Source organism: Amblyomma americanum, chromosome 5, assembly GCF_052857255.1.
Source record: "Amblyomma americanum isolate KBUSLIRL-KWMA chromosome 5, ASM5285725v1, whole genome shotgun sequence".
NCBI classification, from domain to species: Eukaryota; Metazoa; Arthropoda; class Arachnida; order Ixodida; family Ixodidae; genus Amblyomma; species Amblyomma americanum.
In genome coordinates, this window is record NC_135501.1 from 47354421 (window position 1) to 47378732 (window position 24312).

At 45.8% G+C, this 24312-nt stretch overlaps 1 protein-coding gene across 1 annotated transcript in view; it reads right to left on the minus strand.

Moving 5' to 3' along the window:
- Nucleotides 1-24312, minus strand: part of LOC144133839 (uncharacterized) — a 63268-nt gene that overhangs the window by 17836 nt on the left and 21120 nt on the right. Inside the window, exons 5-10 of the mRNA XM_077666919.1 lie at nt 22920-23026; nt 10219-10308; nt 9131-9341; nt 8081-8228; nt 3755-3882; nt 331-448 (exon numbers count right to left, since the gene is read on the minus strand). Of these exons, the coding sequence (XP_077523045.1) occupies nt 331-448; nt 3755-3882; nt 8081-8228; nt 9131-9341; nt 10219-10308; nt 22920-23026 (802 nt within the window). The remainder of the gene's footprint in view (nt 1-330; nt 449-3754; nt 3883-8080; nt 8229-9130; nt 9342-10218; nt 10309-22919; nt 23027-24312) is intronic.

Sequence of the window (24312 nt, forward strand, 5' to 3'; positions counted from 1 at the left end):
ATTCCGATGGTGGCGCTTCCTGATACATGTGATGAGAGGGCCTAGACGCCACCACTGAGCCCCGTGTATATTATGAATGCCTGCCAACTGTTTTCTAATGGTGATAGGAACGCATAAGTTTCCCATCAAAGTAACACAAAGTTTCTTCTTGCCAGAAAGGAGAAATATTTTCACATACGGTTTCGCATCAATGTGTGAACTTGCTTGTCTTCCAGCTTGAAGAACTCTCTCAATAATACCAACAAGTTTCTCGAATTATACCCTTTCAATATCGGAACCTTTGCTAGTTGCGCTACATACGGTAGCAAGGGGAAGTTTGCGTATACTCACGAATGAAGGGAAGTTTTCGTCGTCAGCCGTTACAATAGCCGGCGGGAGCACTTTGCAATTGGTGATGTTTTCTTGGATGTGGGTGGATGTGACCGCGATGACAACGTCCGCACCGTAGCTGCAAAGGATGCAGCGCGCACAATCTGTTTTAACTACGCTCTGGAATACCACTGTTGGAATAAATGTAGGTGTATTTACTTAAAGTTAAGGAACGTGCTTCTGTACCCACATTGGAGCGACAACACATGCAACAAAATTTTGGCCCGCACAAAATGTCTTGCGATCGAGCGGAGCTCTTTCAGCAGTGTTAGTTGCGCTTCCAGAGCTAAAGAAAAATTATTCCAGACAGTGCGTAAAGGATGACCGCATCACTAAACTCTTCACCAGTACACTGATCGGCTCTATCTTCTCTTCACTACCCTCCGTACACAACACCTGCCCCTGACAAATCACACCCCTATCCCTTCCTACGCCGGTGACACTAATGAGATTTTTGATGAAACCGCCCAAAGGCAGAGGTTTAATACGCCCTCGCGAATTTAGAAACTATATCTGCACCCAGCACTGACCTCATTATCAATAAAATCACCTGAAATCTCGATATCCCCTCTATCAAAGTTCTCACTATTTCAACTACTGCTTAGACACTGGCAACCGGCCACCATCGTTGAAGGACGGCAGGGTCGTTTTATCCATCCTCAGGACTCACAAACCACCTCATTTTCACAGCTTTCGGCCTATTTGCCTCATCTTCGGCCTTGGCAGGACGTTTCAGCATGTCATACTCAACGCCTTACCAGACATGGCGGACAATTTCTTGTATACTTTTGAAATGCTTGATTTTTGCCAGTCTCTTCTATGCCTAGATGTCATGTTCTGTCTTAAGCTCGACAACCTTGTCCCCAATGGCAGCATCGATACAGGAGCCATACTAGGTCTCGACCTACATGGCGCATTTAACAATGAGGCCTCTGCTGCCACTTATGCTGGTCTTATCATATTTCTTGCGGCTTCAAAACCTATTCCTACTTTAGCGGCTACCTTTCACCTTGTACCGCTACCCTCATCTTCGGTTTTATATAGTGCCCCTCCTTCACCATGAGAAGTTTCGGTACTCCGTAAGGCTCTGTCCTTTCATCACTCCTCTTTATTCTCGCTGTGCTGTCCGTACCTACTTCTCTTCGTTCCTCCCCTCCCTCAATTTCTTGCGCTACGCTGACGACATCTCTCTATGGGTATCCGTAGGCTCTGGTGGTCACATCCAAGATACCCCCCAAATAGCTAAAAACATGGTAGGAGAGCATATTGCCACTATAAACCTGCACTGTGCCACTAACAAATCTAAACTCCTGCTTCTACCCTCACGCCGCCGTTATCGACACTCTAATCACGCCATTTACAAGGTGCCTAAAATTCGGGTTCTCAGCTTTTTCTTTGAGGCCCTTTGTACAGCTGTCGATCACAACCTCCGCCTCATAGGGAGCGATCCAACAAGCAAGGAGGTCTCCGTGAGTCGGAGCTTCGTATTTTCCAGGTGTTTGTCCTTAGCAGGGCGAAGTGCTCACTACCGTTCATTTACCTCTGTCATGCGGAAATCTACGCCGTGGGCGTCCTTCTCCATCGTGTCCATAAATAATCTCTTTGTGTCCGTCTAATGCATGCATCGAACGTATTCTTCGAAGCGGCATTCCTCAGCACAGCGCCCACCCCAGTGGTCGGCATATAGAGGGTATTCATGTGACATCACATGCGCGGTTTTGTTGTCTAGCGCGTAGCTTCAACAGTGCAGGCGGGGGCCGGAGGCCATAACCCTATTAGACACGCCTGCAGCCTTTCGGAGTGCTTTGCAGACACCAAAATAGCGGCCTCTGTGGCGTCAGTGATTATTCCCTATACTTCAGCCCTTACCAATCGTTTTTATCTCGACTACGCAGTGCAAACACATTATTGCCTAGCATATTCACCAAAGCCTACACATAGCCAAGAACCTACCTACTTACCTCTACCCAAGAACATGCACCCAGTTCACTGTCAACAACGAGGTCAAGAACAGGCGGAAGCCCTTTAAAAAAGCCTTTCATATGCCAAGTTAGGGCTCTATGTCGACACAGCTGAATATCGCACCGGCCTCTCCTTTGCCCTTTCAGCCATTGATGTCAGCGGCTTCCCTAAAACGGATTTCACCTTACGCACCTCCTCTTCAGAGGAGGCGGTCGAGACGGCCCTTGCTCTTGCTCTGACCACTCCCGACATTACCGCCATTGTCAGTGATTCTAAACCAGCCATCCACAATTTATGTGCGAGTAGGACATCCCGTCCTTCCGCGTTCCTCCTCCTAAGGCACCCTCCATCCCAATGTGTCAACTTTCTTTTAACCCCTGCACACGCGGGGCTAGATGGTAAAGCGGTGGCTCACGCCGGCGCCCGTGGTTTCACTGTCCGGCAGCCGGCTCTGAAGTCCGACTTCAGCCACCTGGCGCTACTTACTGCGCGGGACCGCCTTCTCTCCTTTGATGGCATAGGCACCTATTACCGCCTCGATCGCCTGGTGTACCTTTCTTAGCTGATGCCGTCAAAAAATTTTAGGACGCCACTTTACCTTATGGTCTAGTCCTGGAGTCATGCTAGACGACTGTGAAGGCATCTTAGGTTTTTGCGACCATTTCTGCTTGAAAACTCACGCCCGACCACGGGTTTTCTTGCCGATTAGCCATATAACACTTTAATTTTAATAACCGGAGGTACGCGTACGCTCCGCGTTAAGTGTTTGACGCGATAGGGTTAATGTGTCCGTTCAGCGACTTGGGTTTCTCTTTGCATATTTTTTCACGCACACGAAGACTGTTTTTCTTTCGCCATCACATAGTACTCAATCACTCACCCCATCTCGGCCGCCTTATTTAAAAGTTATTTTATTTTTGTGCTCTCTTAATATGCTTGCTTAATTTTCGTCCATTCTCCTACTTTTACTCTCATTCTTATTTTTTGGTTACTAAGTGGACGGAATGTGCCTTGATGGCATAGGAGTAGCGCGTCCGGCTTGCGACTCAAGGATCACGGCTTTGATTCCCATCAAATGATTGGAATTTTCTTTTCGCAGAATTTATTTTCATTCTTACAAGTCATAGTGACGCTGGAGTCATGTTGCGACCTTATAATTACAATTTATTCAGTGGTTTAATCCGTTTTCAATAGCGCGGCTCTACTTGTGACGGGACATCCCGCTGACAAATAAGGACTTCTCCAAACTGCGATTATCCCGCAGTCCTTCGCTCAAAAGGACGCTTAACCCGATTTCATTGAAATACCCCCCAAATTACTCATCCCAAACCACAGAGCGCTGTCTGCCTTTGGTAAGTAGCAATCATTGCGAAAGCTCCCCTTTGTGTTCAGGTTCGCATGTGGCAAAAGTTGGAGAACTCACTCTCTTGCGATGGCCGTCTTGAATAGATCCTTGTACTTCGTCCATGTGGCGCCTTTGCTGTACCGAAACGTGCCGATCGCTATGATGGTCCTTCTGGTTGGGGCCTTGCCTTGAAGGCCTTTGAATTCCTGGAAAGATGAAGAAAGTGTTATTTAAAGTCAGTCGCTGCTCCTAGCGACAATCAGAAGTTCAGATCCTGCGCACCAAACTGAATTTTGAGTGCGGATGAGTGCATAATGCATAGCCGTTTGAAAAACGCAGTGTTGAGCAACGACTTTGAACTTGAAGGCGGTAACGAGCGTGTGCCATTTTTTACCGCAATATCTTACAAAACCAGTAATTGTATGAATTTTGTAAGACTCACTAAGCAGCCACCTCAACCTCCAAGCCTTCAGTGCAAACACAACTTGAATGTAGGAGTAGGCGCCAGAAGCAGATTTAAAGTTAAGCTGTTTTCAGCCTCAAGACTTCTTCCTCCACAGCCTGTGTTGGGCGCGGTTCAAAAAAGAACTGGCTGATATCCGCACTCCATATCTTTGCATAATATTCCTATTGCATTTGTATGCTTTTTTTTGTTCAGCATCAAATCTTTCAGGTATGCACTTGTCGCTGTTGCATTTCTTGTCAGTTGAGTTTTTGCCGATGACTCTCTCACACAACATTACCTTCTTTGCAATTACGTCACTGAGCTGTTTGCCTGCTCGTTTTTTTTCTTTTTGCTCAGAATAATTACTGAAACGCATTGTATTTTCTGCTGTTCTTTGACATTTGCACTGTTTGCCTAGTGACCCACTCCTGTATAAGCATTTATTCTTTCAGCTTTTATAATATATATAAATAGATAACCTTCCCGATATCATCCCGTTGACAGGTACGCCATAAAGACGAAGAATGCATGCTAAAGCTAGATGCTTCACGTGGAGTCGCGTGAACACCGATGCATTGTAGGCTCTAATTGAGGATATCTGGCATAACATGTCTTCGTTTTGTTTTATTGAGACGTGTATGTGATCAAAGTGAAACTCGCGCGAGTTGGTGCGACACTACCGGAACAGCGCAAAGACATGTACATGAAGACAATTAGAGTGATGACTTACTATCCATTTTATTGGTGCTTTTGCTACGGCTTATATACTATTGCAATAAATTGCGAACCACAAGGACATAAAGACTGGAAAGAACATTGCGTGTGGCAATGGTGACAATCGGAGGACGTCGCGCATTTTTGGTTTTACATCTTTTATAAAACTATGCTTCTTCTCGATCAGTGCTACCAAGAAGGTGCTTACGAGTTTGTATTGGTGTTTTCGATCTCATGCGCTGAGATTATTTCTCCGTTTTGTCGCGACTTCCTGTTAAGACCTCGCACTGGCATACAAACAGATAGCATGCTTTCTTCTTTTTGCTTGCATTCGATCTCTGTAGTGTTTGAATGTGAAACCCTGTTGCTTGGCTCCCTTTTCTGCTGTCGTAGTGTGCCACGCTTGCAAACTTTTCTACTGCCTTCGAGCGAAAGTTCTGCCACCAGAGATAATGGCATTGTTTTCGGCATTTGGACATTCCAGAAGCTACAAGATAAGTATATGCAAGATATTGTGTTTGGAACGTCATAGGGAATCTCGCCTCTGTAGAAAACGCAAGCATGATGCTTCGTCCTCAACAAATACTGCAAGGAAATGGCGGCAGTGGTCTCAGTAGCTGACCTGCCAGCGCCCTTTCAAATGAACCGATGTGTTTCTAAATGTAAACTCCGCCCGTTGTAAACTTCCACTTGAATCCGCTTTACCATTCCTTATGAAAAACTCACTTGATTCACTGCAGGTAGATAAAGCTGGCTCCAACGTGTTACCTGAAAAACGTTGCTTGTTGTGCTGCGGAAGATAACGATCCCGGCACGAAAACTGTGAGGAGAAATGAACCTTTAAAAGCTTGACAATTCTGCAGAGAAATGCACTGAGCCATGGGAGAGAATCTTTTGGTCAGCAAGGACGCTTAAGCAGGATTGTCTTCTTCGCGCAAGCGTCACTGAAGATAGAACACGGCAAAAGCTTGCCTGTATTCCTGCAGGACAACCTGGAGCTTTTACCCATTCTTCCTAATCATCACGAGCCTGACTATGCCCACTGCAGCATTCCAGAACGATGGCTGCACAAATGTCAAAAGTTTCCTATTATCTTAACCCAATATTTTCTTCTTGCAATAACTTGATTTACTTGCAAAAAAATATATAGGCGTCTGTATTGGTTCATGCATAGCTCCGTTCTTAACTTGCATATAGCTCGCGCAAAATGAGAGGCTTTTTGAAGAAGACCTGGTGGTGCGTGGTTTTAGATTTGCTGATGACTCTTTGGTTTTTATGGATTCTGCAGCAGCTATCACCGTTGCGTCGGTCTCAAAAGTTTGTGAGATTTTTCCTAGCGCCTTGCACAGCTCGTTGCGACGCATCAAAATTCCTTGAGAAGAAACACTTGAAGTTTTTAAGTCGTTGCCCGCATTTCTCGCGTTGTCATGTGTGCTGTTGACACGAGCTGCGGAGCCAGAAGCCACTCACATAATTCTGTTTCGCACATACGAAACGATGCACCGTGCCGCTGTCAACTGATGTCTTTGCAACACATTGCGAAAATTGTGCAGCCATGCTTTACAAGGCAACTTTGAAAATCAGGTAGAGCGCCCAAAGAGAGCAAGGTATCAAAAATAGGACTAATCTCCCTGATATAACTTGTTCAGCGAGTGCTTAAGTCAATGGCGCGGAGGGAGCACTGAAAAACACACAGAAGAAAAATTGCAGGTCGCATTATGCCCTAGCGGCATCATTATCGCGTAACCTCAGGAGGGTGTGTTAAGGTGCGCATGTGATTGCTTTTTCTCCACCCCAAAGGCTTTAGTGATATGCAACATTGCAAACTCGGCCAACACTAAAAAGATGGGCTGCAGCAAGAAGCACTCCAGACCAGATTTGCTTCTTGTGCTAGAGGCTGCGCGCAGGATCCCTTCCTAATGACAAGCACTACACGGGAAATGCGGCAAGACGCCTCACAGTCTAAGGGAACACAATAACAACGTGAGCACCTTTGTGGCTGGTGAATTGATCATTCACTGCAGAGACTGCACAGAAGAAATTAAAGGCAGATAGGGTAGAAGCATGCTATCTGATTTTCAGCCACTGCGAGGTGTTAACAGAAAGTCGCTACAAAACACGAGAACTAATGAAATCTCCCATCCACATCGTGGCCCACTTTCTTTATATTCGAGATGTCTGCCATTAGGCATAATGAGAAAGAGAGAAGGGATATGGAACAACGTGAGAAGGAGTGCAGACAAGCCTCGCTTAAAAATTCGCAAAAGTTCTTGACAAACTGATTCTGAAGAGTCGACTTGCGATAGTTGCCTCCAACGTCCCATCGCAGGACTACCTTCCTTAGGAAGCGCTTTCACGAATAAGCCCACTTCATTTGCTTTGAAGCACCCACTAGACAGCACGGTAATAAAAAAACTTCGTTTTGTAAAAGATAACGAAAAAATTTGTACATTTGTTCATATGTCACCATTGCCGTGCGCAGAGTTCATGGTTATTGTGTGTTTTCAGAGGAAATTGTCTGCCACACGGTATAGGATATCAAAAGCGGGACACGCTAAATAAAATCATTGGTAACTGAGTATCTTGTCCCTGCCTTGTTTTCGCTTTGACGTGCCTTGCGCGATTCCGATAGTGGTAATTCCATCGGACTTCTGTAAACGAACAGCAGTACAATATTTTAAAGCTTCCTATAAAAAAAAAAAGGCGCAGCACGCTGATTTGGATCAAGCCAATAGTGAAGCGACATAAGAATCTCATACTTACCAGGATCCAAGTGGTGCCTTAGCGATCATAGCGCTAGTGTTCTCTTAAGACAACTGCATGAATTTAAACTTGCGCGCTTCATCTCTCGGCCTCCATCATCAGCACCCGTATCGAACATCCCCACCTTCTCAGCGACATTACGCATTATTTATCTTTGAGAAAGTCGCCCACTTTTTTTCGCGAATGCAGAGAGTGGACGCGTCGCACACCGCATGAAATGCCCGGAATAAAATTACCCGTGTCGTAGTTTTTACAATAACTGATATCGTAGTACCATCGAACACGGACACACGCATGTTGTTTCAGCGGTCTAAAATGTTCCCGGCTCAAGTTCGGCGAGTTTGAAAAGTTACCCCCGCACCGTACAAGCGACCTTCTAGCACGCAGCCAGCAACCAGAAGCGTCACGAAGCAGTGCATCTGTCCACGCCACGAAGCTCGGGGTTTCTTACGTAGTAGATTTCACTCAACTAGAAGGCTCACCTTGAGAAGGTCCTTGGCTTTTTCCACCCAGCCTTGCAAAATGTCGATGGGTGCTATCATGTTAAGAAATCCGTAACTGCCGATGTTGTTGGACGCAAGCGTCGAGATAGCAGTTTTACTTTGCTTCATGCTGTTGAGGTCAACGTATCTATGACAGATAACAAAGCAAAGAAACACTTGGCACCTACCAGTGGCTCCAGTGTGAGAAATTGCAACAAAAAGGCAAGCGTAGGCTTTTTGGCAGGCTGTACATGACTATGCGGAAATAAGTGTACGGGTACGATGGCGAGAGGTATGAATTGAAAAACTGACATCGGTCGCTACAGCGGAAAGTCACAGCCGCCGAATCACCATAAAAGTAGAAGACATTTCTCTCAATGGAAAATTTCCCTCAAGTGGTAATTCAATGAAGAATACCACAACTGCTACAATGAAATGTAAGCCTTAGATCACAGGGCTGACTGCCCGGGGCTGGACGAAGGCGGGTGAATGAGCTGGGAGATTGAAGAAAGAGCTTTACGCTGTTTCACAAAGTATGCGAAATTCATATTTAAAATTTTACAAAAGAGCCTTTGACCGTGGCGGCCGTGTTTCGATAGAGGCGAAACGCAAAAGGCACCCGTGTGCTATGCGATGTCGGTGCATGTTAAAAATCCCCAGGTAGTCGAACTTATTTTGGAGCCCTCGACTACGACTCTTCTTTCTCTTTATTCTTTCACTCTCACTTTCCTCCCTTTCCTTACGGCGTGGTTTGGGTGTCCACCGAGATACTTAAGACAAAAACTGCGACATTCCTTTTCTCAAAACTAGTTTGAATTTTCTCTGTCATATTCCCGCGCTACTTTGCTACTCCGTCTGGAAAACCTCACTGCACGTCCAGCTTGGCGCGCCAGAGACACAAGTTATCTTTATTTGCAAATACAGTAACGGTTTTTAAAGTCAAAATACATCGTTCCAACCAGCAATATTGCCAATCGGTGAGTGCTGCCAGCTGTTCTGAATGGGATGGCTGGAATATCCAAAACAAGTGCTTCATAGAAGTGCACTCACTTAATGTCGAAGGATAAGCCTCCCTTGGTCTTCGAGTACGTCTTCAAGGCATCTTTGAACCTCTGGAAGGAGACTTGTAGCTCAGTTGCTATGACGTTTTCATTGTCTAAGAAGACGTCTGTGTAGTACATGTAGTGACAGACCCCATCGGGAGCATACATCTCCGCATGTACGGCGTGGGGGCCCACCGTACAGATGAGTAACTTGAGGCCTGAAGCAACGAATGAACACGCAATAACCAATCGTACTACAAAAGTACGAGAACTGACACACACATTATATCTTCAAAGACTGAAACTTAAAAAAATCATAAAAAGCGACAAGATTGTATTTTGTATTTTTATATTTTCCAACAAGACCCGTGGACATCACTGACGGTATGGCGCAGGTGATCACGCGCATTCTGCTGGTAACCACGGTGTGCCCGTCAATATCATGTCAAGCAGCTAAGTTTCAGCGATACTAATTGCGTACTCTTTTATAGGTTCGCCTTTTCGAAATTCTTTTGTCTGCCGAGTGCAGAAAGAACATCGCAGAGTGCAAGGATAAGTAGGCTCCTCAGTGTAAAATTCTTTTTTGGGCTTCACAGGCCCTGTCGGTCTACTAGGGCTTGAAAGAAGGCGTTTAGCTGCATTAGAACAAGCGTTTGTTCCTTTGCGTAACGACGCTCCCAGTATTTGCGAGCCAAACTTCCTGTCATATTCTGAGGCGACTAGTGATTCCATTTCCGCGTGGCTTAGATTGCCAGACAGATAAACTTGCAGAGCTAAGCTTACCGGCAGATCGCGCTAACTGAATAATTCTGTGTAGCTTTGCTTAAAGCGATTGAGTTAATCTCACCTTCCGCACTTTCGGTGTTAACAGCTAATGTACTGCCTCTGTACCAGCATCGCCTCAATCATGTGTTTTGAAATCATCGGTCATATATAAAGACACGCGCAGGAGAAAGGAAAACAGCATGCTGACACGCTTTGAAAAGGCCGGGAGGCTGGGACAGTGACCCTGGTATATGTGCCGGGGTTTTGTGGTTGTTGTAGTAGATGTGGTGGTAGTAGTTGTGGATGTAGTAATTGTAGGGGGTGCGGTACCTAAAGCAGTCGTTTCTGTAGTGCTCTCATCTGGTGTACCAGGTCTGGTAATTCTGGTGAAGTTCGCTCCCTTTACGGCTTCTCTTTTTCCTGCAGAGTCAAGAAAAATTTCATTCCAGTATTACAATCAAAACAAACAGGCCATCACAAAGTCATCACATCTACTTCAACATAGTGACGCTGGTCTCCGAGAGTTGCTTGAAATATCAAGGTAATTTTTTTCTTGAACTCCGCACGTACAGGGATGCTTGCTTTCTCTATATTGTACGTCGCTTCGTTCATCTGTCCAGCAATTTCAGATATTATCCGCCCACACAGCGCTGATAGTGCATGCGTGGTACTGTTATTTCTTTGTCCCACTACACTGCTGAATACAACGGCTTTGCAGTGTTAAAGCGGTCCATAAATTGTGGGCACAAAAAAGCTGGCTTATTCCTAAAGACAGAGACTGACAAAGCGCAACAGAACTAGGACGAGTAGAAGAAACATGAAACACAGGACAGGCGCTTCCTGTGTTTCGTGTTTCTTCTACTCGTCCTAGTTCCGTTGCGCTTTGTCAGCCTGTGTCGTAGCAGCATGAACCAACTAGCCCACACCAAGGTCCTCTTAGAACTTATTCCTAAAGGTAGTACAAACGCACCTCGGTCTCGTTTCTGCAGGTTCTACAGTCTAATTTTTCGTGGCACATGAATAAAAAGAAAACGGCTCAGCCGGCATCAAAGGCATTCCTGTAACGTTTCAAAATCTTTAGAACGTTCCCATTTAGCATTGTATCGTGACAGACTAAAGAGCCACCACTAATGTTCTTAACCCGATTCCGGCTGTTGGCGCCTTCTCTTCACCTATAGCTATTTATTTATTTTCCCTCAAAAGTCCACAAGGTATAATACATGGCGGGTGTGCTAAAAAGAAAGGGTATTATCATGATAACAGACCATCTTAAAAGGGTGATTTCTGAGAAGTCGGAAGAAAGATCATTCCAGTCGCTAGCTGTTCTGAGGAAAAAAGACAAAGAATGTGTTTCTGTGCATGTTTTATCGAGATACACACCATTTGGGTGACTATTACGAAATATCCAATGAGCGCTGGAGAGAGCTTCGCGAATGGAAGCATGACAAAAAATGATACAAAGAAAGACAGACTATTTTGCGACGACAGGTGAGTGAAAGAGAAGGAGCTGAGATTTCAATACCGCAACGCTAGTTTAAACGAAATAGTAGGAGTATGTAAATTGGGGAGCGCGTTCTTGACTGGTTCGAGCATGGTGATTAAGTTAGCACAGTAGAGATCATAAGCGGCTAATGCGAACTCATGTTTTGAGCATATAAATGTTAGGAAAGCAAGAAGATTTGTGGAATGGGGGTCTATCGAAAGGTTACGGCATAATAACCTAAACTTGTTAGCGGAAGTATTGGCATGATAAATAAGCTACACCCATGCTAATTCTTTATATATAAAGTATCTTTGTTAAAGTACTCGCTGGAGCGAACTGAGGTAGGCTTAAGAGTGATATTGGTAATTATGTAGGTAGTACCCTGGTTGTCGCGCCTGCGACAGAAAGAAAGAAGAGATATTTTAGCACTTCTTATAAACATGTGATCCAAGGTCTACTCCACTCTCATACACCTGCAAGATATTTTTTAATGATGGTTATATCAGGTGGATTATTAATTTGGTGGTAGATAAGTCATCAGCAAATAGTCTAGCATTAGATATACTATCTCCGGGTGAAACATTTGTGTAGATAAAAATAAAGCAGTGCCCGAGAAGGTACCTTGTGGGTACGGTCTTACAGGAACTTTCGAACGCTTCTCATCAAAAAACTACGCGTTGGAAGATTTGTCTGTTCGACCGTTAGCCGCTGCGCTGTCAGAATTGAATACTACATTTTTCTTTCTTCAATGGATGCTGAACGAGTATTTTGCATCTGTAGCTTTTGATGCAAATGAAAGTACAGGCGCTAAAAATGAGGAATACGGCACGCTCATACCGAAAAATTTTGAACAAATCCGTTTTTGAGAGGCATACCGTTTATGAACGCAGTTTTATCATATACAGGTGGACGAATTCCCTATAACAATGTTTATATCCCCCGCTCACCAACGGGAGTCCTGTATTTTTTCTTCTAACTTTTTCCTATCGCAAAAAGCATTCCCCATTGGTTTTCTTCGGCAGTCTTAACTGTTCGATGCGATTTGTGGAAAAACTGTAAAAAAAATATTTGTAAAAAAAAACGGTTTCATAACACTGTCTTAAAATTTCCCAATTTTAAAAATTGTTGTCCGATAATGCTAGGCATGTTGTCGGAGAAAAAACTGGATAAATGTTTTTTTCGCGATTTTGGGCCATACGGCCGCAACTGGCCACCCCCTATAGAATATGTAGATGTGACGTCATGACACCGCGATATTACCGAGTGATTGAAACCACTATACGGCCGCGGTAGTTGAGGAAGAGCTTTCTGTGGCAAGCTTTCTCTAACTCAGCTTTTCCTCAGTGCATTTTTGTAATAAACCTTTCAGTGCTGTTGAAAGAAATGACTGGTTATTGCTGCGTGCATTACCCTGCGAACGACATAGTTGCTCGAGGCATATTTCTGCGTACGTTTCTGAGAGAGAAGCTCTGAAAAGTGTGAAATCGTGCTTTAGAGCCATTATGGCTAAACTGGACGCTAGTGAGTGCTCTGTTGTTTCACAGCTCTCTTCGCGTGCATTTGGCCACTAAAGTAGCTGTGTTGAGAATACCTGGCATCAGGCACTGAAGTCTGCGCGGAAAGCCTTACGCTGTTCTATTAGTCTTCTCAAGAAAACAGGAAGCAGAGAGGGCCAGCTCGGTATTTCAGGTGAGGACGATGCTTTCATCCTTTCTTAGTTTCTTAAAGAATAGCAGAGCGCTTGGGTGACTTTGACACATATGATCGTAAATAAATGGAGATTTATTTCTGTGAGTTTCAATTGATGGGAATTAGAACCTTGTCCTCAATAGCATTGAAAAGTTTTCTAACGATGGAGAATTTAAATGGCGCCTGGGACGAGGTTTTTTCGTTTACACAGGACCGGGACGAAGTTCCATTTTTCAAGAATTTCATCTCAGAGGAGCTCAGCACCAGGCGAGGAGAACGCTTATACTCATTTTATCACTGGCGGTGCCCGGCGGCGCTAATCCTCAAACCGGTTGAATACAGCTGCGGTACACATTATTTCTCTTGATCCAAGTCTTGTTATAAATGTCACATGTAGGAGTGCTAAGATGAAACAAAAAGAGCAAAGCCTAAAAGCACAATCCTTAGTTTACTACAATGCGTAAGTCAACGCATCCTTGAGTTCTTTTCCTTGCATTCTGTTCGCTTACTCCTGTGCAGCGCTTAGTTCTCCCCTGTAGAGAGCAGTGTACGATTGCTGATTCACGCTGTTCACATTTGAACGAGTTTGCGTTTATACGCATTACGTACTTTATCTAGCGCTCACAGAACATGCAAAATGAAAGCATCTGATGAAAAAGGCCTAATTTACAACTACATGTCGCTATGATAGAAAATTCAACGTAAAGCAAGAAATCAACTGAAACAGCACTACTGGACCTTTAAACATTGAATTCAATATTTCGAAAACCAACATTGTACCGAGGGATGTACTTAATGAGGGAAAAAGAGATGTACTGAATCAGTGCACTTACCAGTACATTATTAGAGAGTTACTTATGTGCCCAGAGGCAGTACACAAGGATATATGATGTAAAAACTGACCGTGTTACGACATTTGTGCTCACAAAGGTTCAATTTTGGGAATTTTTTCGTTTCCTTTATATGTCAATGGCATTCAGTATGATACATGTGCTAACCTTCAACCTTTTGAACTGCAATCAAATGCCTGGCTTCAAGAGTTAATGATATGGCTCTCTCTTATTCAAATAGAATATCTCCAAGAAGAAATTTGTTTTTCCACCAAAAATTAAAGATATACTATCACATAAGACTGCAAATTAACACAAAAATAGAGGAAATGGATAGGTGCCGTTCTCTTTGTTCGTAATAAACAGCGTGCGCTTACAGGACGTACACAGGAAACTTGAAGACAGAGGAAAGAAGCGCATCTTTCCTCTGTCTCCATGTTTCCTGTGTACGTACTGTTAGCGCACGCTGTTTAATAGAGATGTACCAACTAACCCGTCAGAAAGTTCTTTGTTCGTATCTCAACAGTGGTTTAGGTTGACAAAGCAAGTGAATAATAATAATAATAATAATAATAATAATAATAATAATAATAATAATAATAATAATAATAATAATAATAATAATAATAATAATAATAATAATAATAATAATAATAATCATCATCATCAGCAGGACTACACCCACTGCAGGGCAAAGGCGTCTCTCATGTCTCTCCAATTAAGCTTTTTTTTGCCATTTGCGCCCACCGTATGCCTGCAAACTTCTTAATATCATCCACCCACCTAACCTTTTTCCGCCCCCTGCTATGCTTGCCATCTCTTGGAATCCACTCCGTTACACTTAAGGATTAGCGGGTATCTTGCTTTCGCATTACGTGTTCAGCTTAAGCCCATTTCTTCCTCTTGTTTCCGACTAGGATGTAATTAACACGCTTTTGTTCCCTCACCCACTCTGCCCGCTTCCGGTTTTTTAACGTTACACCTATCAATTTTCTTTCCATGGCTCCCTGCGTTGTCCTCAACTTAAGTTGAACCCTTTTCGTTAACCTCCCCGTTTCTGCCCCGCAGGTGAATGCCGTTAATATACAGCTGTTGTATACTTTCCTCTTCAAGGATGTTGATAAGCTGCCATTAATCAACTCTGAGAACCTGTCATATGCGCTCCACCTCATTCTTATTCTTCTAGTTATTTCCATCTCAAGATCCGGTTTAGCGGTCACTTCCTGCCCTAGTAGAGGTATTGTCTTACCACTTTCAGCACCTTGCTACCAATTCTGAACTGCTGTTCCCTTGCTAGACTGCTGTACATTATTTGGTTTTTTGCATGCTAATTTCTAGGCCCACCTTTCTTCTATGCCTAACTCACTCATTTATCATGCTTTGCAAATAATCTCTTGATTGACTCAGCAAGGCAAAGTCATCAGCGAATCGCAGGTTATCAGGTATTCTCCATAACCGTTATCCCGGACTGTTCCTAACTCAGGCTTCGTAATACCTGATGTAAACAGGCGCTGAATAGCATTGGCGAGATCGCGTCTCCTTGCCTGACGTCCTTTCTTATTGGAATTTTCTGGCTGACCTTATGAAGGATTATGGTAGCTGTGCAGACGCTATATATATATATATATATATATATATATATATATATATATATATATATATATATATATATATATATATATATATATACATATATATATATACATATATATATATATATATATATATATATTGTCACGTGCTGCGCATGGGCTCTGAGGAATAAAGAAGACGTGCGGCGGCTGGAAGTAGAAGAGAAAGTCAAGTATCCTGCCGCCGGCGCACCAGGCTCCTCTCGACCTGCCTTGTAAATATTATTTGTAAATAGAACCTGTAACAGTGTGGTGGAGGTGCTGGGTCGATCACCACGGACCCCTCTCGCAACCGCTGCAGCCGAAGAATCGCCGGATTGCCACCGTTGCCCGTGCAAATGCCCGAGGAAGCCAACGCACGTCCGACCGGCGCCGCAACGCCCGCTTGGCAGCACTACCGTGAGCCGCGGACGTTTTCCGGGAAGGCTGGCGAAGACGTGGATGATTGGCTCACCAATTACAAGCGGGTGAGCAATTACAACGGCTGGGATGCCACTCTTCAGCTGGCCAATGTCGTCTTCTTTCCCGATGGCACCGCGCTAACTTGGTTCGAAAACCATGAGGCATCAATAACAAGTTGGGACCGCTTCATGGAAGAGCTCCGCAGCTGCTTCGGGGATACTGTTGCCAAACGAAAATGCGCTGAGCAGTCTTTGCTTCAGAGAGCGCAAGTGCCTGGAGAGACCTGCACGACTTACATAGAAGAGGTCTTGAAGCTGTGCAAAGTCGTTAATCCCAGTATGTCCGACGAAGATCGCGTTGGTCATCTCCTCAAGGGCATCGCAGAGGACGTCTACAGCTTTCTTATTAGTAAAGAAAATTTAGACTCGCCCACGGATATCATCAAGCACTGCCGCACCTTTGAAGCTCTAAAACTGCGTCGAATTACTCCCAAGTTCGGTCGCCTGCCTAACGTCACCACCGTCGCCGGCGTGGATTTCCACGAGCCTGTGAATGCGGCGACTCTCCCTGACGTCATTCGTCAAATCGTGCGTGACGAACTCTCCCGGCATCAAGATCTTGCGCGCCGCAGTGAGGTCCCGTATGGGAGCTGTTCTCTGCAGGCGGCTCCCGCCTACCGCTCCTCCCCTTGGAGTTTGTCTGCCCAGGCCCCTACCAGTGCTACTCGCATTGATTACAGCGACGCTCCCCGGATCACCCGCCCCGGCCCCAGGGCGCCAGCTCATCCGCAACGCCACCTGCGGCAGCCGGAGTACGATGGTCGTTTCGACACTGGCTACGAGGAGTGTTATCCCGAGTGCCCCCCCGACCCACCACTTTGTTACCGTTGTGGTATGATCGGTCACATCTCTAGATTCTGCCGTCGCCGGGGCCAGTTTTCCCGCTCCCAGCCCCAATGGTCGAACCCTCGCCTGAGTTTCAATGCGCCTGTTCATGACCGTGTCTTCACATCGTCTCAGCGCCCATCCAGTTACGCGCCACCACGGAACGACTCCCCTGCCTCTGACCGAAGTCTGACTCCACCTCCGCACCGCTCTCGCCGCTCGCCTTCCCCCCAACGTCGTTCCCCACCGTCCCCGGGAAACTAGCGTGTGCGGCCGATGGGGGTGCGGTCGCCGGGTCATCGATAGTGCCAATTCTTCTGCCCATTATTATGTTAAGGAACCGCCTTGAAGTTTTAGTGGACGGTATTTGCGTCATGGCCTTAGTGGACACTGGTGCCACGGTGTCAGTGATGAGTTCAACTTTCAAGAACCGTCTGGGTCGTAAAATAATGTTCGCTTGGGATCGTGCTGTTATATTCCGGGGTGTAGGGGGAGAATCATTGGTTCCGATTGGTATTTGTTTTGTGAATGTAGTGATCGCTGGCCACATGTTCCGAACTGAATTCCCGGTGCTCCCTCGTTCTACGCATGACATCATCCTCGGTATTGACTTTTTGCACCAGTGCGGCGCTACTCTCGACTTCCGCAGTGGTGGCATATCGTTAAGTCCTGGCCTTCGGTCAGCTCTCATAGAAGACTCGCCAGTGGTTGCCCAAGTGTTTTCTGTCTCTGAAGATACCGTCGTTCCAGCAATGTCTGCCATATTCGTTCCCGTTGTGTCCTCGAGCACGATTTCTGATGCCTTCGATGCTGTGGTGGAACCTTGTTCCCTTAACTGTGCAAAGAAAAGTGTGCTAGTACCCCGCAGCGTCGTCCATGTGACCAAGGGCCATGCCACTCTTTGGACTGTCAATCATTCCAACGAACCTGCAGTATTGCCATGTGGTTTAAAACTTGCTGGCTTTGAAGAACGTTTTTCTGTACCAGTTGCCGCGATCACTGACAACGTGTCTCGTCCAACTAGACGCCGCGATCTGAGCGACTCTCAATTCCTAGCCATGGTCAACAAATCCCTACCCACTAGCGACCGCCAGGTACTAGTGGCCGTTCTTATGAAGCATGCGGACGTGTTTGACTTTGGTCGCGACCAACCACCGCCGATTCCAGCTTCCCGTACCCATCACATGATCAATACTGGTTCTGCACAGCCGATTCGCCAGAAGCCATACCGCGTCTCGCCTTCCGAACGTCAGATAATCGATGAACAAGTCCGTGACATGTTGCACCGCGGCATCATTCAGGAATCTTCAAGCCCGTGGGCTGCTCCAGTGATCCTTGTCAAAAAGAAAGATGGCACTTGGCGATTTTTTGTAGACTACCGCCGGCTTAACACTGTCACAAAGAAGGATGTTTACCCGCTCCCGCGCGTTGATGATGCCATTGACTGCCTCCACTCAGCCTCCTACTTTTCCTCGGTGGATCTACGGTCCGGGTACTGGCAGATCCCGATGCACCCGCAAGACAAAGAGAAGACAGCATTCGTGACACCTGACTGGTTGTATGAATTTAATGTTATGCCTTTCGGCCTTTGCAACGCTCCTGCCACTTTTGAACGATTTATGGATACGCTTTTACGTGGCCTGAAGTGGCAAGTTTGCATATGTTATCTGGACGATGTTGTTATTTTTGGTAGGACCTTCGCCGAACATAACAGCCGCTTAGCCATTGTCCTAGACTGCATAGAGAGAGCGGGCCTCGTGCTGAACTCGAAGAAGTGTCGCTTCGGTGAACGCCAAATTACTGTGCTTGGTCATCTCGTTGACAAGGATGGCCTCAGACCCGACCCGCAGAAGGTTGAAGCTGTAAGCAGTGTCAAAGAACCCAAATCAGTGAAAGAGCTCAGGAGTTTCCTAGGACTTTGCTCATATTTTCGGCGTTTCGTTCCCAAGTTTTCTGATTTAGCCTACCCGCTTACAAGTCTCCTGCAGAAAGACACCCCTTTCCACTGGACTCCCGAATGCGACTCCGCGTTTCGGCAGCTCAAGTTTCTCCTCACCTCGCGGCCAATATTGCGTCATTTCTGCCCGACAGCACCGACTGAACTCCACACTGACGCCAGCGGCATCGGCGTGGGTGCTGTGCTTATCCAACGCCATGAGGGCAATCAACACGTTGTCGCTTATGCAAGTCGCACCCTCAGCAAGTCGGAAGGCAATTACACTGTAACAGCGCAAGAGTGTCTCGCCGTTGTTTTCGGCGTACAACGGTTTCGTTCGTACCTTTATGGACGTGCTTTTACAGTCGTCACAGACCATCACTCTCTGTGCTGGCTGGTCAATCTACGCGACCCCTGCGGTCGGTTGGCCCGCTGGGCGGTACGCCTCCAAGAGTTTAACTTCAAAGTGTCTTACAAAGTGGCCGCCAACACGCCGACGCAGATTGCCTCTCGCGGCTGCCGCTCACGGTTACTACTTCCGATGATGAAAACTTCGATGACTATCTCCCTGCCGTTTCCCAAGAGTTTCCAGATCTTGGCACTTTCCAGATGGAACAACGCAAGGATCAGCACTTGGCACCGCTTTTTGCTGAAGCCCGTGACCCGACATCCGCAAGCCCTTTCTGCGTTCGCGACGGTTTACTCGACAGAACCAATTACTCGCCTGGAGGTGCGCGCTTTCTCCTCGTTGTTCCGGCTACTCTGTACTCCTCTGTTCTGCAGGCAATGCACGATGACGTCACGGCTGGGCACTTGGGGTTTGCCAGGACCCTTAACCGCATCAAAGAACGTTTTTACTGGCCAAAAATGCGTCACATGGTTCAGCGCTACGTGGCCACCTGCGTGCAGTGTCAGCGGTTCAAGCTTCCCACGACTTCTCCGCCTGGACGCCTGCATCCTTTGCCACCTCCAAGCACGCCATATGAACAAGTTGGACTCGATCTGCTCGGCCCGTTTCCCCGCTCGTCCAACGGTAACCGCTGGATTATAGTGTGCGTTGATCACCACACCCGTTACTGTGAGACCGCCGCCCTACCTTGCGCCACCGCTGCTGAGGTCTCGCTCTTCCTTCTTCGTGCTGTCATCCTCCGGCATGGACCTCCTCGAGTTGTTATCAGTGACCGCGGTCGCCAGGTTACAGCAGACGTTGTGGAAGAGCTTCTGCGTCTTAGTTCATGCCATTTTCGCCACTCGACGCCGTACCACCCCCAGACTAATGGACTGGTTGAACGTACCAATCGGACACTCACGACCATGCTGGCCATGTATGTCGATTCCCGCCATAAGAACTGGGACGACGTGCTTCCCTTCATTACATACGCCTATAACACGTCGAGGCATGAAATAACTGGTTACAGCCCATTCTTCCTTCTTTATGCCCGTCCGCCTCGAAGCTCCCTCGACAGCATCTTACCTTTCTCTCTCGACACCGAGTCTTCTATTGCCAACACTCTATGTCGCGCTGAAGAAGCCCGTCGGATTGCCCGGATACGCACCTTGGCATCACAGCATCGCTCTAAGCAGCGTTATGACCGCCGGCGCAAGGATGTCTCCTACCTGCCCGGTGACGTTGTATGGTTGTGGACGCCCCTACGCAAGCGTGGCTTATCAGAAAAGCTGCTCACCCACTACACAGGCCCGTTCATCGTTGTTGCTCGCCTCAATGACCTCAACTATGTCATCTCTCCCCAATCAACGCAAGGACGCCGCTCAAGGACAACCCAGGTCGTGCATGTCGCACGGCTGAAGCCATTCCACTCTCGGGACACCGATTGATTGACTGGCCCAGAGGGCTTCGTCTGCGAACGGGGAAATGTCACGTGCTGCGCATGGGCTCTGAGGAATAAAGAAGACATGCGGCGGCTGGAAGTAGAAGAGAAAGTCAAGTATCCTGCCGCCGGCGCACCAGGCTCCTCTCGACCTGCCTTGTAAATAATATTTGTAAATAGAGCCTGTAACAATATAATATATATATATATATATATATATATATATATTCCAGCATTTTGACATTGGTCCCGCCGCGGTGCCTCAGTGGTTAGGGCGCTCGACTACTGATCCGGAGTTCCCGGGTTGGAACCCGACCGCGGCGGCTGCGTTTTTATGGAGGAAAAACGCTAAGGCGCCCGTGTGCTGTGCGATGTCAGTGCACGTTAAAGATCCCCAGGTGGTCGAAATTATTCCGGAGCCCTCCACTACGGCACCTCCTTCTTCCTTTCCTCTTTCACTCCCTCCCTTATCCCTTCCCTTACGGCGCGGTTCAGGTGTCCAACGATATATGAGACAGATACTGCGCCATTTCCTTTCCCCAAAAAACCAATTATAATTATATATTAGACAGTTTTACATTCTGATCACGCGATGGATGTATGACTGCTGATGTTTCCACTGTGTCGAACGATTTCTCGTAATCAATGAAGGCTATACATAGGCGTCGGTTATATTCCGCGTATTTGTGTATCACCTGATTGATAGTGCGAATATGTTCTATTGTAGAATATGTTTTATGATCCGCCCCGGTGGCTGATTGGTTATGGCGCTCGGCTGCTGACCCGAAATACGCCGGTTCGGTCCTGGCTGTAGCGGTAGAATTTCGATGGAGGCGAACTTCTGGTGGCCTGGGTACTTTGCGATGTCAGAGCATGTTTAAGAACCTCAGGCGGTGGAAATTCCTGAGTCCTTCTCTACGGCGTCCCTCATAGCCTAAGTCGCTTTGGGGCGTTAAACCCCCATAAACCACACCTTTATGAAACCCTGCCTGGTTATTTGGTTGATTAAAGTCTAAGGTTGCCGGGAGTCTATTAGCAATTACCCTAGTAAATACCTTTTAGGTAACGCACATTAAGCTGATTGGTTTGTAATTTATCATGTCTTGGTGTCTTTATACGTGATTAATAGTATAAGATATCTGCTGCCAAAGAAAGATAAAGAACAATTAGTATTTGTTCGGCTTCACTGTCACCTACTGTATTTTAAAGTTATTTCCTTCCATAAAAGATACTGAGCACTTGATATACAAGCAAAACAGGGGGAAAAGTTTATTTCAAAGCTTTTAAATTTTGCAGCTTGCTTAGCTGTGACAAATACAGCTTAGTGAGTTAAATGTTCCATAAGATCGAAGGGGTTTTAATTTGTTTCCTCAATAACTATATTCATAGCACATCAATTACGAGTGGTTTTCGTATTCGCTCCGTGGCCCAGAACAAATATGGAACACAAAATGCAGTTAATAAAAATTCAGCTTTTTGTAATGTGCATCTATCTTTAACAAAACTAGCTGAATAAAGATATATCGTTATTGCCTCAAAGAGAAAAATTAAAGTTGCTCGTTCTATTTTGCATTTTTCTGCTGCAATGAGCATTGTGAGCCTTGTGTCGATTTTATGTATGTTGGGAATTTTTACCGTATGCCTTTATATTTGGTACTGTAGCGAACGCATTTTCAAAAAGATTTTGTTCTCCTGGTGGTTAGTTGTGCACGTGTTTTCTCTGTTTAGGGAATTCGAATATTTCGGTGCGAAGTTGAGATTTTGCAGCTATTTTAAGAATGTCATTAACTTTTTTCTGTCTTTAGTTTTTCTTGAATGCATTAGAAATTTATTTTCTTGAAAGGCGTCTTTCTGTTGTTGTGCATGTGCGCTGACGTTTGCTCATCTGTGTCATGATACGTAACCCGGGGTGTAGGCCTTCTTTAACCTCCCGTCGGGGGCATACTGTAGATATGGACTAATGAACACCTCACTTCGCTTGATTTGAATAACAATTCAGTTGCACAGTTTTCTTCGATATTTCGATGTTTTAATCAGTGTTTCATTAAACATTCTCTTCCGTTTCAGTGCTCTCGACAGGCGTACGTTTAGTGCAAGTTCTTCTGGAGGTCGCTTGCTAGCTGGTGTAAAGAATTAAGTGACATGTGATGCCATGACAATCAAATATATCCTGAGCACCCTCTGAGAGATGACAAGTTTCTCCGCAAACTCTTTCTGTTTCTGCTGGCCGTTATGAAGCCGAAGCACAGCGCTATGTTCGAGCGAAAAGAAATACCTTTATTATCAGGGAATGAAACCACGCTACTTGTGGGTAGGCAACGCAAAAGTATCTGACACTGCTTCGTACCAGCAGCTAAGGTGGCTGCGATGACGAAGAGCACGGCGGCCAGGAACAAAATCCACAGCAGGCACAGCAGGTAAAGTAGGCACCTTCGACCGAAAGACTCTTCTGAGCTGCAGAGGGAATGAATGACAATATGAAAATGGGCATGAATGTATATTTTACGAAAAACGAACAAACTGCGCTAAGTAATAAAAGACAATTCGCGGTGACATCAGATAACGACGCGCCTACAAAAGAAAACTGCCGATCCTTACGAAAATAGCGTGATGTTGTGACGTCCCTAAATCGGTGTCATGCGAACTTATATTTTCCACAGTCGTTCTGAGCTCTTTTCAAGTTTCCACCCATAGAAACAATTTTTTTCTTCCAAAGAAACCGTCCATTATTTATTTATTCTGTGTATGAAAAACGATGCGGTAACGTTGACCACACAGTAAACACATATAGTAAATGGTCATTATTTCATACTCGCAATGATCATACTCCACTATCATGGCCCGTTTCTAACGAACTAGTCGGATACAACTAAAAATAAACAGCAGTTGTTAACACTTGGCCACGATTCGCGGCGTACTGTATCACTCCGCTAGCAAGTCACAAAAGTAAATAAGGTCTTAATGTTTGACTCTATTTAACGAGCCAGGCATCAAAATTCTACAGCTTGTGACTTTTTTCTTCTGATTAGCTTGTTGTTTAGATTACGTGAGAAGTTTTAACAACATACTACATTTTGTCGTGGAGGAATCCTGTGCGCTGGTCCTAAATGTGGGCGGAGCATCACTGCAGACTTAAGTTGTATGCAACTATAGCTAACTAAACTGCCCTCCTTTCATGCAGCTGTCACCTAGCGCTGCGCCCGCTGTGGTGGCTAAATAGTCACGGTGCAAGGATGCGCAATAAAACTCAGTAGACAGCGCTTACAGTTTAGTCGGTGAGAAACGGAAATCAACCCCGTGCGCTATGCCCCATAAATGACACCCAAGTGTAAGAAAGAAAATAGCAGCCTTACAAAGCGGCGTCTCTTTCCGTTAATCATTTGGTCACCTCTCCCCCCCACCTCACCCAATCCCGTGGTCGTGAGTGAGGCAGCGTTGACCTTTTCCTTTCCTTATAAAAGTGTTTTGCATTATCCTGTCCAATGAGGTTACTAACAAGCTGAATCTGTCAGAGGGAACCACAGAAACCTGCTTCTGTGGACATGCTATACAATAGGGTGCGGCCTAAGTGAGCGATGTTGTTAAAGCTATCATGGGCAAATGGCGTATTATTGTCATTATTGCTACTTCTAGGCAAAGGAAAATCTGTTAAAGCTTGTTTCTCATATTGCAACACCATTATGGACCACTTTCGCGGTAGTCGTGTCGCTTTTCCTGCAATCTCCCTTCCCCAGCGCCTA